The following is a 15,225-nucleotide window of genomic DNA, read 5'->3' on the forward strand; positions in this document are numbered from 1 at the left end:
GAAATGATGGCTTATTTTGGGTAATAATGCTAATTTAATTATTAAATTCTCATACCAAATATTTTAAGTCTGTTCCTGTCAGTTCACTTAAATGGGATTTGAATTATATTATAATGAATGTGTTCTATTCATTTATATGATGTTAAGATACATAATACTATATTATATAAGATCATACATATAAAGTTTTTATTTATATTTATATATATAAAATATGTATTAATAATACTAATAAAGCTGTGTATTTTATATATAACTTTCATTTATATATATTTCATAATATACGTTTATAGATTACCCTGCTTTGCATACTACAGGATAGTAAAAATTACTCTGCAGACTGACAGTGTGCAAAATGATCTTAATGTTAACAATTAGTGGGAAAAATTATTGTTTTGTGACTCTGAGAAATTTCTGTTAAAACGTTAAAAACTCTCTTACCTAGTAAAAAAATTTATAAAATGAGTATGTATTTAGTACATTGTAATTTAAGACATAAGAAACTTTCAGAACTAAAGTACTATTTCTCTGTAAAAATTTTAAGATTAATTAGAAAAATATTTGCAATTCATATGTCCAATGCCGTATCTAGAATACATAAAGAACTCTTTCAACTCACCAGTAAAAAGACAGCTAAGGTACAAGTGGGCGCAGAATTAAAGCAGACATTTCTTCCCAGAAGATACCCACATGGCCAGTGCATGTGTCGGAGATGTTGGGCATCATTAGTCATTAGGGAAACACAAATCAAAACCGTAGTGAGATAGTTTTTTTACTTTACTCCTTCTTTTCTCCCACTTACCTTTACTCCCACTGCGGTAGCTAAAATTAAAAAGAAAACAAGTGTTGGCACGGAAGAAGAGAAGTTGGAACCTTACGTGCAGCTGGTGAAACTATAAATCAGGGCAGCCTCGGGGGAGAACTGCTGGTTTGTTCTTAGAAGCTGGACATGCAGTCAGCCCAGCAGTCCTGACACACACTACAACACAAGGGAACTCGGAAAACACTGCTGAGTGAAAGAATTGGGTCACAAAGACCACTCGGGATATGATTCCACTAAAACAAAGTGTCCACAGTGGCCAAATGCACAGAGACCCTGTAAATACACTAAAACGTACTTAATTGTACACTCCGAAAGAGTGAGTGTTGTGGTAGATGAGTTGTATCTCAGGGAAGGTGTCCTGTAAATGAAGAGCAGTTTGAGCAGCCCGGGCCTTCGTGTCATGTGACTTAGAATGAGCATCTTTTTGTGCCTTGGAGAGTCCTCAGGCGCCTCCCCCTCCCCCACCCCGTGAGCCTGGGTCAGCTTCCAGCCTGTTGTCATTCGGGCTCTCAGTGTTGTGAAAGTGTTTGCTTGTGTCTCTTCTCCTGGGGCATCTTGGTTTTTTTGTTACTGCTCCTTTCCCACTTACGTTGGTAATTTACCTTCAGTAAATTAACCTTGAGGTAACTCACCTTAGTTCCTTTGCCTGTATACTTCGCATATTCAACATTCGGCAAGTTGGCCTCAGTCAGCTCTTCTAGAATGCTGTTTATGTTCTAGTAGATTATTTTCATTCCCAACTGTATTTTTATTTCTGTGGTGTCCTTTTATCATTGTCATTACCCACATAGCTCTCTTGATCAATTTTTCTTAGCCATTTTTGGTTATCCATTTTTATAAAATGTCAAGTGGATTTATCCCTAGAAGGCAAGGATGCAACAAAACTGTAAGCCTTGCTTTCTGTGGATAAACCAGGTTCACAGATAACTAAGATTTTGAAAAAAAGTGTCGTGATCGGTCACGACCAAAGTGTCATGATTGAGAATAAATTTTGTCCTTTCAAACTTAATACATGGTGATAATGGAGAGTTGACGTGTGTTGTTGAGGGACTAGTGTTAGTGAACTCTACTGTGGTGACTGATTCATGTCAATTGGAATCATGCAGAGAAAGCCTGGGTGACCTGTACTGTCATTTAGTTTTTAAGAATCAAATTGAATACGTATTAGAATATAAATATTCTAATAAAGGGGAATGATTTTATCTTAAAGCATCTAAGACTCAGTTTTCTGTTAAAAGTTTTTCCTAATAGTATATCAGATTATATATTATTATTCATTATCTCTTTTGTCTTTGCCTTTCATAGGAAGTTGGTATGCCAGCAGATTATGTAAACAAGCTTGCTAGAATGTTTCAGGACATAAAAGTATCTGAAGATTTGAACCAAGCTTTTAAGGAAATGCACAAAAACAATAAATTGGCTTTACCAGGTATTATTTTATAATTATGTGTGTGTGTATGTATATATACATATATATACATATATATGTACATATATATACCTTTTTAAAGAGAATATTTTTGTTTTCCAGTATATTAAAAATGAACCCTAGCTGTAACAGATACAAAGATGTTACAAAGTCCACATTCCTTGAAGACATCCAGCAGAACAGAATTTAACAGAATTTAGATTTGCTAATCCTTATTTTTATGTATGTATACATTTTAAAAATTATTTTTATTTTTATTTATTTTTTTTTAAAGATTTTATTTATTTATTTGACAGAGAGAGATCACAAGTAAGCAGAGAGGCAGGCAGAGAGAGAGAGGAGGAAGCAGGCTCCCTGCTGAGCAGAAAGCCCAACGTGGGGCTCGAACCCAGGACCTGGGATCATGACCTGAGCCGAAGGCAGCGGCTTAACCCACTGAGCCACCCAGGCGCCCCTAAAAATTATTTTTAAATTATTTTTTAAGATTCATTTATTTATTTCAGAGAGAGAGCATGAGCAAGAAGGGCAGAGGGAAAAAGAGAGAGAATCTCAGGCTGACTCTGTTGAGCTCAGAACCCAACATGGGGCTCAGTTTCATGACCCTGAGGTCATGACGTGAGCTGAAACCTAGAGTCGGACGCTCAACTGACTGTGCCACCTAGGTGCCCCTATTTTTTATTTCTTCAAAATAGCCTCAACTCACTGCCTGAGCTTTACATGTTTCAGGCCAGTCACGTGAAGAGACTAACTTACGTCTTTTTTATTTTAAGATTTTATTTATTTACTCTTAAGTAGGCTCCACACCCAGCATTCATGAACCCATTGACCCTGAGATCAAGACCTTGGCTGAGACCAAGAGTTGCTTCACCGACTGAGCCACCCAGGCATCCCCCTGCTCCTTTTTTTAAAGATTCTATTTATTTATTTGAGAGCGAGCACCAGCAGCAGGGCGGGGGAGGGGAGAAGCAGACTTTCACCTGAGCAGGGAGCCCAATCCGGAGCTCAATCCCAGGACCCTGGGACCATGACCCGAGCAGAGGCAGAGGCTTAACTGACTGAGCCTCCCAGGTGCCCCTCCCTCCCGTTTTTTTGGTTTTTTGTTTTTTTAAATTTTTTACATAGTCTCTACAGCCAGTGCGGCATTCAAACTCGTAACCCCAAGATCAAGAGTAGCATGTTTCCTCAGCTGAGCCAGCCAGGTACCCTTCTCATCCTTAGGACAATTACTTTTTTTTCTAAAAGGACACTTCGAACAAAATGTTTAAGGTTTTGTTTAGTTTTCACCAATGCTTACCCAGCGTTTATGTGTTTGTTTCTTTTTAATTTTATACATTTTCAAGATTATTTATTTCATATTTTCTGATATTCTTGCCTATAGCTGATTCAGTTAATATAAAAATTCTGAATGCTGGGGCCTGGTCAAGGAGCTCTGAGAAAGTCTTCGTCTCACTTCCTACTGAACTGGAGGATTTGATACCTGAAGTAGAAGAATTCTACAAAAAAAATCATAGTGGTCGAAAATTACATTGGCATCATCTCATGTCAAATGGAATTGTAAGTAGATGCTGTGTTAGTTCTGATACTGGTTTGACTGAAAGTACCAGCGCTCCACATTAGAGTTGCTGAAACAGAGAGATGTTTGTCTGTTTTGTAGGTGCAAGTTTGAATGGGTCTAGGGGGTCCAGTCCACGGAGTTGTAGGACGTGGGCTTCTGGTTGTAGCAGTGCACTTCCAGTATTGCTCTTGTCTGTAGATCCAGCATGATCCTCACTGTGGCTGTCTTCCAGCCCAGCAGGAAGGGAGAGATGAGGGTGTGCCTTACTTCAGGAGCAGCTCCTAGAAGTTGCCCCATCATTTCCACTCACATCTCATTGGACAGAACGGGTCACATGACCACACTTTGTCCCACGGAGAGCTGGAATTTGAGCCTTTATTCTGGATAGTCAGTAAGATCTGCTAAAATTTTTATTACCATGTAAGAAAGGAAGAATGGGTATTGGAAGACAGCTAGCAGTCTTTTTCATGTTTAATCTCATGGAAGGGAGAGTGTGGTAGGGAGATGGTAATCATTCTGAAAAGAGTCTCATCTTGATATTATTTTGTCTGTCATAGATAACATTTAAGAATGAAGTAGGTCAATATGATTTGGAGGTCACAACGTTTCAACTGGCTGTGTTGTTTGCATGGAACCAAAGACCCAGAGAGAAAATCAGCTTTGAAAATCTAAAACTTGCAACTGAACTCCCTGATGCTGAGCTTAGAAGGACTTTATGGGTTTGTTTTATGTTTTTTGTTTTTAAAGTTATATCCAGTCACAAGGCAGGAAATATTTGATGGCTGCTTACAATAAATTTTTGAATTCATAACACTCTGAAAATGACCTTTAACCCAGAAATAATACACTTATGAGAGATGTTAGTGCACTAATGAGGTATTCGTGGTAAGAAAGAAATTGAAAATAAGCAAGTTACCGAGATGGTGAAAGACAAGAAAGAAAGAAAATAAAAGTGAGAAAGACTGAGTTGGTGTTAAACGTTACCTGCGAGAAGTGTGACCAGTCATTTCATGCTGAGAATGTGTTCAAAGATTTTATCATGACCAAAAATGTAAGAATTAGAAAACTTTGGTCTTTTTGAGAGCCTGCAAAATGTCCTTGTTAGTCTCGTGCCCACAGCTACATTTTACCCTTACTCCACAGACCTCTTGAAAGTTCCAGAACAATAATTGTCTAGAGGGAAAGAGCTGGCAAGTTGCTTTTGCAGTGATCGCCTCTAACCAATCCCTCTGGTCTCTTGTCCTGCCGTAAAGAGATCATGTATTGCTTCCTTCCTCATAACGAGCTCCTGCTCCTGTTCTTTTCCCAGTGAACATTTACACTGTTACATTCATTGAGGTACCATGTAAAAGTTGAATTGTGATTTTGTGCTTATAATTTGTTCTCACCTCTTTTAGTCACGTTGAAGAATTGCTCTTTGTGTTCCATACTGTTAATAGATTTTGTTTTCTTTTTGTTCTACATAGTCTTTAGTAGCTTTCCCAAAGCTCAAGCGGCAAGTTCTATTATATGAACCTCAAGTCAACTCACCCAAAGACTTCACGGAAGGCACCCTCTTCTCAGTGAACCAGGAGTTCAGTTTAATGTAAGGTTGACGGTTGATGTAAAATACAAACACCTTGTTTGAATTTTGGTGATTTATTGTTAGCACAATAATTATTTTCCTTACATTATATTTAAAACAACATTCTAGGGTTATGCCATCTAGTTGTTTATTAAACATGGTAATGAACTAGAGATGCTTCTTATTTGTCAAGGAAACATTTTGGTGTGTGATTATGTTGCTTTTCATCTTTAAACATCCTGTTGAACTCTAAAGAAGCTTCATTCACACAAAGCATTTTTCCCCCTAAGATCCATTTAGATGGTAACGCTGAACAACAGCCCATATATCTTCCAACTGTCTAAGCACGTTCGTGGCAGTATAAAATATATTAGCTCTGTTATTACAGGGAATGCTGTCACCCATACATAATAGCTGAGCTTTTGTTGTGTTTTGGGAAAATCAGATGCTTCATTGTAAACAAAGCTGTATGTTGATTATTCATTACTTTTCCTTTAGACAGTTCTGGAGAGTAATTTTCAGAATTTTTCTAAATCTTTTTTTCTCAGACATTATTGCTATAGTATGATGTCAAAAGGCCTTCAACTGTAAAATACGTGATTCAATGTTTTTTTGCAGAAAAAATGCTAAAGTTCAGAAAAGGGGTAAAATCAACTTGATTGGACGCTTGCAGCTCACTACAGAAAGGATGAGAGAAGAAGAGAATGAAGGAATAGTTCAACTAAGAATACTTAGAACCCAGGTTTGTATAAGGCGGAGTATCTATACTTTGAAAAATTTTTGTTCTTTTTTTAATCTTCAATTTTTTTTTAAATTTAAAAGCATGTAGGCATTCAAACTGTTTGTAACAAAGAGCTAATTTTCATTTTGCTGGAATTTAAAAATTGTATTGCTGGCGTTCTCTTAGCTGCTGAAAGAGATGTCTTTGATGGCCTCTGGTAGATTGTATTGGTTGGGCAAAACCTTGGTTTTTTGAGTTGTGTCTCCCTTTGATCACAACTGACTAAACGTGTGTCCACAATAAGTTATAATTCCAGGATTGAAGTATTTAAACTCTTATTTAATTTTATGACATATAATTCCATTGTAATACGAAATTAGGGAATACTTTTGAAAACTTTTTTTTTTTTTTTAAGTTTTGTTTATTTATTTTTAGTGGCCTCCACACCCAGTGTGAGGCTCGATTTCCTGACCCCAAGATCAAGAATCTCATCCGCTTCTGACTGAGCCAGCCAGGTGCCTCTACATTCACAAACTGTAAAGCTAGGGTTGTGGTCCCTTCTGAACACGATAAAGAACACTTATGGCCAACTGATGTGTGACCATTTTAACTTTAGAAATATTCTTATTAGGGATGCCTGGGTGGATCAGTCAGTTAGGCCTGTGCGTTCGGCCCAGGTCATGATTCCAGGGTCCTAGGACTGACTCCTAGGTTGGGCTCCTTGCTCAGCGGGGAGCCTGCTTCTCCCTCTGCCTGTCCCTGCTTGTGCTCATCTCTGACAAATAAGTAAAAATCTTAAAAAAAATATATTAAAACCAACCACTTTCACTGTTTTTATTTAATATTTGAAACTGTTGGCCAATTCAATAAATATGAAACAAGAGGAAGATTAAAATAGTTCATCACTTCTAGATCATCTAGTATGATAAGGGAGCAGAGAAAAGATGAATAAAAACCTGGTGCTTTTCTATTTAGCAATAAATAAATTTTAAAAACTTAAGAGAAAGGGGCACTTGGGTGGCCCAGTTGGTTGAGCATCTGACTTGATTTTGGTTCCGGTCATGATAGCTGGGTTGTGAGATGGAGCCCCATGTTTTGCTCCCCGTTCAGCAGAGTGTCTAGTTGAGATTCTTGCTCTCTGCCCCTGCCCCCACTTGTATGCTCTCCACGTCAAATTAGTTAATTAACTAATTAATTAAATCTTTTAAAAAAAACTTAAAAGAAAAAATAAAAGAAGAAACCATAGAATTCATAGGCACTTCTTTAAAAATTTGTGGCCCTTGACTGAGAGTCAAAAGGAGATTTGAGTAAATAGAAAGATCTTGCTCTTTTTCTCTTACTAAAATGTTTAATTGAGGTGTGATGTCCATGTAGAATGCACATTTCAGAGGTTGTCAGTGAGTTTTGGTAAGTGTACATACCTGTGTGACCATCACCTCGGTTAAGATACAAAAGAGGTTTCTGTCAGTCCAGCCACCCCCCTCTGACCCACCAGATTCCTCTCACCACTTCCTAGTTGTGCCTGTTTCAAGTCTCCACAGAACCAGAATCAGACCATGAATGTACTCATGCTCTCTAGCTTTTTTTTTTAAATGATTTTATTTATTTATTTGACAGAGTGAGATTACAAGTAGGCAGAGAGGCAGGCAAAGAGAGAGGAGGAAGCAGGCTCCCCGCTGAGCAGAGAGCCTGACGCGGGATTTGATCCCAGAACCCTGGGATCATGACCTGAGCCGAAGGCAGAGGCTTTAACCTAATGAGCCACCCAGGTGCCCCTGTCTAGCTTCTTTTGCTCAGCATGCAGTAACCACATTCTTCAAAGTTAAGACTGAATTGCTTAAGGAGTCAATTTTCCCCATATAAAGAGCTGACTGGGAATATTTTGGGAATTTTACAAATTGATTCTCAGTTTTATGAGAATAAATAAATGAGAGTGTTTGAGATCCTTAAAAAAAAAAAAAAAAAGAATAAGGTGTAGGTAGAACTTGCTGTGGCAAACGTGAACATTTACAAAAATACCAATGAAAATAACAGTGTAATAGGCAGATAGGTGGAGGAAGGTAGCTCAGAATTGAACCTACCGTTTAAGTATAGACGAACTTTGGAATAAAGGAAATAATTCCCATGGGCCATGAAAAGGGAATTCAGTAAGAGATTTTGGGGAGTTTCACATTTGGGGTGAAAATCAGGTTATAGCCGAGTTTTTGCTACACCAGGATAAATTCCAGGTGGATTAGAGTTGAGCAGGTGTCATCATTCTGTAGGATGTGCAGAGAAAATGAAGTTTTTCTGCTTTGTCTTAAACTGGTGGCTAATGACATGCATTCCAGTGACCCGGCTGTCCCTTTAGGTAGTGCTCATCTTTTCTCATTTCTCCGTGATCTTCCTCCCCGCAGCCCCACTCTGTGCTGTTTCACAGATGGCGTCTGGAAGGATCGAGGGTGAGAGGAATTCACTTGACCTCATAGTGATAGTGAAGGGATCGTCCTATCCTTGTGACAGTGTCCTGGGTTCTTGCATTTTTGGGGCAATGCTTTATCTGTCAGCTGCGGGAACCTGACTTCCTTGCTATCTGCTGCTCATGTCTGTAGCAGATGAGCTCTGGTTCCTTCTTTCACCATTCGGTAAGGACCACCTGGGTTCTCCCCGCTCTGCCTGCCTGTCCTCTGTTCTCAGGGAGCGCTGCGGCTCTCTTGACTCTGCCCCATCTCCCACGGGGCCCCTTGGCCTGTGTGCCCTCTGTCACTTTCACCTGCTGCTGCGGGGTTACTCTCGCCTGGCACTAAAGGCTTTCGGGGGTTTTGTTAGCTCTGCACCCCTTCTGCGCCACGTGGGAACCAGAGGAGGGTCGGGAGTGCCTGCTCTTTCCGTCCCGTCAGGCCCCGTCTTGCAGTGACGTCTGGGTAGTAAACGCAGACCAGGGCCAGCGCCCGTGCTCCGTTCTTGTCCCTCCTCGAACACAGCCCCCTCCCTCACCTCTGCCAAAGCTTGAGACTGGTACAGTCAGTTCTCCTCCCTGGCTCCCACGTCAGATGTTCACGTGCCTGAAGGCTTCCCCCTTCGTTCTTTCTTTCTGCACCCTTGACATAAGCCCCTCATCGAGACCCCGGCATCTGGATACATTGAGGATGGGAGGACTTCACTGACCTCCCTGTGACTGGGGAAGGATCCTCATGTCTCTGCCGGGGAAGTGGAAGAGTCGTTTCTCTTGCCGAACAGTTAACTGGCGCTCAAGTCTGTTACCACTTTGCTGCAAAACTCCGCTTGGAATGTGAACAGCCAATATTACCTCTCATTTGCTGCTTTCATTTCTTTTTTAACAAATTCTGTTCTCTACCAAGGCAGCCAGATGCCTTTGGTTTGCTAAAGACAGGGTTCATGTGGGAAAAGCAAAAGAGAGAATATATAATAATTTTTGAGTTATCTGTATTACAAGCTTAATAATAATTAAGTCATCAACAACTATTTATAAAATTGATTTAGGGGAGGGGCGCCTGGGTGGCTCAGTGGGCTGGAGCCTCTGCCTTCGGCTCAGGTCATGATCTCAGGGTCCTGGGATCGAGTCCTGCTCTGGGCTCTCTGCTCCACGGGGAGCCTGCTTCCTCCTCTCTCTCTGCCTGCCTCTCTGCCTGCTTGTGATCTCTGTCTGTCAAATAAATAAATAAAATCTTAAAAAAAAATTGACTTAGGGGAACAGTGCTTACTTCCTGTAGGAAGTCAGAATACTTCATTGAATCAGTAAACTGAAGGTAATATTTATAGCAAATACAATTTATTATTTTGGTAGTTACTGATGTTTAAAAGTAGACACCAGGGCGCCTGGATGGCACATTGGGTTAAGCCTCTGCCTTTGGCTCAGTTCATGATCTCAGAGTCCTGGGATCGAGCTCCGCATCAGGCTCTCTGCTCAGCAGGGAGCCTGCTTCCCCCCCCCCTTCTCTCTCTGCCTGTCTCTCTGCCTACTGTGACCTCTCTCTCTGTCAAATAAATAAAAAAAAATCTTAAAAAAAAAAACTAGACACCAGCTGGCATGAGCTTCTGTACACAAATAACTCTGCCTACAATGGAAAAGGGAGTATAAGGGGTTTGTTGTATCTTAATTTGTTGCTTAGCATAATACCAGGTTACATACATACTGTGTTCACAGGTCAGAGAAATTTTTTAAATGTGCATAGTGTGGAAAAAAGTAATAGAAGGAAGTATCCCAAAACATAAGGTGTGGTTTTCTGCAGAGAGGTTATGGGCAATTTTGCTTTTCCTCATTTTTCAAAATCTTTACAATCAGATTTTCTTTTATAGTGAGTGAAAAAAAAAAAGGATTTTTATTTAAGTAAAAGCTGCTGGTCTCAAGATTAATCTAGTGGTTAGTCTTTTGGATGGATGTTGGAAAGAGAATGAAATACATAAAAAGTCATGTTTTGTTGTTTTACTTAAAATTTAATCTATTAATGTTCTTTCATTTGTATTTTTCTTTTAGGAAGCTATCATACAAATAATGAAGATGAGAAAGAAAATTAGTAACGCTCAGCTGCAGACTGAATTAGTAGAAATTTTGAAAAACATGTTTTTGCCACAAAAGAAAATGATAAAAGAGCAAATAGAGTGGCTAATAGAGCACAAATACATCCGAAGAGACGAGTCCGACATCAACACTTTCATATACATGGCGTAATCTTGAATATTGTGGACAACATTAAGAACCCAAATTTCAGAGTGCTTGGGCAGAAAGTTATAACAGTTTGTGCTGGAGGAAGGTTTATTTGGACTTTGATTACATAAATATTAAAATCTCTGCCTTACCTGACAAAACGACTCTATTTTGCCAGTCACATTAGCTAGCATGATGGCACCCCTTCATGTTGCACTCTGTAACAGCATGCTGTTTTGTAGAGAAACTTGCATTCATGAAGAGCCCCCGATGAACTTGTAAAAGTAAACTTGGTTTCTATCCACCGGAAGAAATAGTTGGGAAGGGTGAGGGCGGGGTTCTTGTTGCTTTTTTTTTCCCCCCTCTTTTTTTTTCCCTCTCTTACAAAAATGTACTTGCGCAAGGAAGGATCTTCAGATATTCGTGCACTGAATAATGCTGTTATGTTTTGTTTTTTAAAATGCAATTAAAATTAGAAATAGCACTCTTGGTTTCTTTTGATCAAAAGAGGGAGCTGGTCTACACAACGTTGGGGGAGGGCAGATGTAGGTGAGAAGATAAGTATTTAATAGTATAACACTATTTGTTCATGCCCTGCTTCAGTGTAGTAACTGGATTTAATAGTGACCTGAAAATGATACCAGATTTTTCCAATTTACCTATGTTGGCTTTCTTTAAGCAGGAGACTGCTACTTCAGTTGTTTGTTGTCAAATAAGGAGTTTTAAAATCTTATGTGGCTGGAGAGCTTGTTTTGAAAAACTGAAGCTTATATTAATTGGTTGCTCCAATTGCTTAAAAAAAAAAAAGTGTGGAGATAGGTCATTTCAGCTGCAGAGTCGAAATAGCAAAACAGATGTTAAGTGTGTTCACTAACACACTTAATGTTTGTATACCTAATTTTATTATGCCAAATTTATTATCTCCAAATTTATTAAAAACAAGGCAGAGATCTACTCTCATATAATACAGTTACGTACCTGATCTCTTGATCTGTAGCATAGAAATAGTTCATCTGATGTATAGCCTCAGGTTTCTGGAAAGGAAGACATTCTGTTTTAGAAAGGAGCGAGTGTCCGCTTCGGAGGGGGAGGACAGGAACCACAACACAAGGCCTGAAAAGTATAAGCAGAATTGTTGCAGTCCTAATACGAGCAGGAAACTTGCCAAATATATGTACATATATAGTTCTATATTTTAAAAATAAACGTTTTTAAAATGTTCAGAAGGCAACACTTACCCTGTTCCTTTCAGTCGATCCAAAGTAGCAACTTCCTGGTTGCCAGCAAGTGAATGCCCAGAGGGCTGCGGAGCGCAGGGCTGGAGGACACGGGCAGCTCAGCAGAGAAAAGCGCATTCCCCGTGGGCAAAGAGTGGCTCCATGGACTTTTATTCATTATGCTGCATGTTCCAAGTTTTTTGGCAAATACTTTTCTATCTTGTTTGATACTAAGTCATACTTTAAACCTCTGATTTTGGAAATAGTAGGAAGCGGAGGCTGATCTTTGGAAGGTGCGCGGTAGACAGTATTATGCAAGGTGCTTCCGGGAGCGTTCCGTGGAATCTGTCCCCAGTCCCAAGAGGGGTTGTGAGCCGCCTGCCGAAAGGAAGGAGCGCAAATTCCAAACATCGAAGGTGTCGCTGGATACATTCACATGCCTGTCCTGAAACTCATAGGAAGTTGGAATTCTGTTTCTAATTTAAAATCGTGCATTCAGCTCTGGGGGCAGCATGTGTCTGTTGTCAGACCGAGTGTATCGTGGTGAATTAAACTAAACTGATGACTGCGGACGACGGATGCATTTGAAATTAAAAGAAAAAATAATTTGTAATAATTGTGGCCCTCACATTTTACAAATAGTTCAGGATCAGGCATCTTTGCTTGTCCCATGTAAGAATGCCCATGGGAAAACAGTAGAAGGGAGAACTACAGGTCATTTTTTTTTAAGTTTCAGATTTGTTGCTTTAAACTATAATTGTTCTATAATTGTTCTCAGAACGTGCTTGGAATTTCTCATCTTTTTGGTCATTTAATTTAAGAATGAGAGCCATGATGTTTTGATTTATAAAGGAAAATTTAATGCAAAAGTGGGTAATTCTAAATCCATGGCAAAGTTTTCTATTAAATTTTATAAATTTTTAAATAGCTAATTATGTCCTAATTGTATTTTGGGAAATTGAACAGCAGCAAATATTGTAGACTTAACAGTTTTGATCTTTTTCTTTTTTCTTTTTGTTATGTATAAAAAAGTTTAACCACTTTTTGATGTTTATGAAAACAATTTAGTTGACAAGGTGCCTATACCATTGTTAAGTTTTCTTTAAATGTGTCTTGACAGTAGATTTGCTAATTAAAAAAAAAAAAAGAATCTGATAAAAAACCTTACCAGCAATTAGCAAAAGGTATAGAATCACAATTAGTATCCTTTATGAGGTCCCTTCTCTCTGGTTGCACTTAGCAGTGGTGCTGTCTGAGCAGGGATGAACACTGACATGGTTCGGGGAGAAGAATCCAGGCCACCAGGAGTAGGGCAATGGGACGCACCACAGGTTAATTTAAGCTGTGAACACTAATGTAAAAGATGGAGCCATCTGGAAAATGCCAACCTTTGTTGTCCTCTTTGCCAGAGTAAGTAGATATGAAGCAAAACTTACAAAGTAAAAAGAGCAATTTTAAGGCTTACAATGAGATAAATATTAGGACATTAGGGTTCCAGTGATTTAATGAGGATCTTGAAATAAATTATGAAGTCTTCCAATTTTTACATTTATTGGTGGGGTCCCTTGCATTGTCAACCTGTTTAAGTCTCTTACGCTTATTTTGTGCATAAATGTTACAGTTTCCAAAAATGAAATGTTAGCTTTCTTGTTTTTACTTTTTATTGAATTTAATATAAAATATGACCAGAGTAGTTACAAAGTATTTTGCATTATTTGCGGTAGGATGTCATTAGCCTGGCTCACAGGGCAAATTTTAAAAATTCAATTTGGGTGAAAGATTTGCTAGTTTTCCAGAAAGATTTGCTATCTTAAACTCAAGCTGGTTTTTTCTATTTTCATGTAAATGACTGGGATGCTATCTTATAAACTCTTCCAAGGTCATGTTTGTGAAATCCACATTACATGAGAGCTTTCCTGTCATCTACACTATCTATGTCGTCTGGAGTGTTGAACAAATTTGCGTTCCTAAGTTGTACTCTATCTTCGTATGGTATATACGATTTTGAATGTGTGCCACTACATACTGAGATGATAATGCTGTACAATTTTAAATGGTAGCAGTTTCTGTATGCAGTAGGCTGAAATATTTTGATGAACTGCTTAATTTTTGGATTTTATTTTTTAAGTTGTATAATTTATTTTCTTGCAAAATAAAAATGTAATATAAAAGCTTTCACCTATCCAGAAAATGTTGATGTTCTATTAAGTAGTTTTTAAGAGTTAAATTTGTGTAATAAGTATATTTATACATTTCATGGTAACATAGTAAATCTTAACCTGAGGAGTCAGAAACCTGAAAAGTAACCCACTAATTTCAGATTTCAAATTTTAGTCCATAGTGAAAGCTGTCAGGAATGTAGCATTCTCAGCGATGATAACAGCCCCAAGTTATGATGCCTGGAAAAGAGAAACTATTTCAGACCTGAAAGTGACTAATGCATTCCTTCGTCAGGTTAGACAGCCCATGTCGTAACCACAACTTGAATTTTATATCAGATAAAAGTAAAAAAAAAAAAAAATACATACATAAAACAAATGATGACATGTTTTGTGTTTTTTTGAAAATTGGTGAAATATTTCTATTTCGAAGCTAGGGACAGTTTAGTGAGAAGGTCGTGAGGATGGACAGTGTCTTCCACAAAGTACCATAGACCGGGTGGCTTACCACCAACAGAAATCTGTTCCTCACAGTCACGGAGGCTGGAGGTCAAAGGAGGAAGGTGCGGGCGAGGTCTGCTCTGGCGCGGCTCCTCTTCCGTGGTCTACTGCTGCCTCCTGGTTGTGTCCTCAGTGGAAGAGGGAGGGCTGAGAGGACTCCCAGGGTCTCTTTTATAAGGGCACTGATCTTATTCGCAAAGACCCTGCTTCCTGAACGAATCACCTCGCCAAGCCAACGCCCCACCTCCAAATACCATCCGTTTGGGGATTAGGTTTCAGCCTCTGATTTGGGGGGGAGACATAGACCTGTTGGACTTCATAATGACCCTGGGCTCAGCTTGGGACTTGAACAGGGATTGGGGCGGGGTGGGGAGTGGATGGGAAAGTATTCACTTAAACCTAGAGAGAGATTTACCATTCAACGTAAGCTTCTGGGACCCTTACTTGCTCAGGCGCCCCCCTCTGGGCCCTAGGAGTTTTGTGTCGGCAAACCTCACCCCACTTCACGTTATTACACTGGGCAGTTTGGTTTTGGGGGGCTTTTTGTTTTGTTTACAAATTGAAGGTTTGTGACAACCCAGCTTCATTTTCCCATAGCTTTTGTTCTC

General features: G+C 39.2%; 1 protein-coding gene across 2 annotated transcripts in view; it reads left to right on the forward strand.

Annotated features, from left to right (window-relative positions):
- The window catches only part of CUL5 (cullin 5), a 92,979-nt gene extending 78,840 nt beyond the window's left edge, over nucleotides 1-14,139 (forward strand). For both annotated transcript variants that reach the window (XM_047691201.1, XM_047691202.1), the window contains 6 exons: nucleotides 2,129-2,252; nucleotides 3,631-3,806; nucleotides 4,365-4,526; nucleotides 5,274-5,392; nucleotides 5,990-6,113; nucleotides 10,570-14,139. In XM_047691201.1, the coding sequence (XP_047547157.1) occupies nucleotides 2,129-2,252; nucleotides 3,631-3,806; nucleotides 4,365-4,526; nucleotides 5,274-5,392; nucleotides 5,990-6,113; nucleotides 10,570-10,764 (900 nt within the window). In that variant the 3' untranslated portion in view covers nucleotides 10,765-14,139. The remainder of the gene's footprint in view (nucleotides 1-2,128; nucleotides 2,253-3,630; nucleotides 3,807-4,364; nucleotides 4,527-5,273; nucleotides 5,393-5,989; nucleotides 6,114-10,569) is intronic.
- The last annotated feature ends 1,086 nt before the right edge of the window (nucleotides 14,140-15,225 follow it).

This window comes from Lutra lutra, chromosome 10, assembly GCF_902655055.1.
Source record: "Lutra lutra chromosome 10, mLutLut1.2, whole genome shotgun sequence".
Taxonomy (NCBI): domain Eukaryota; kingdom Metazoa; phylum Chordata; class Mammalia; order Carnivora; family Mustelidae; genus Lutra; species Lutra lutra.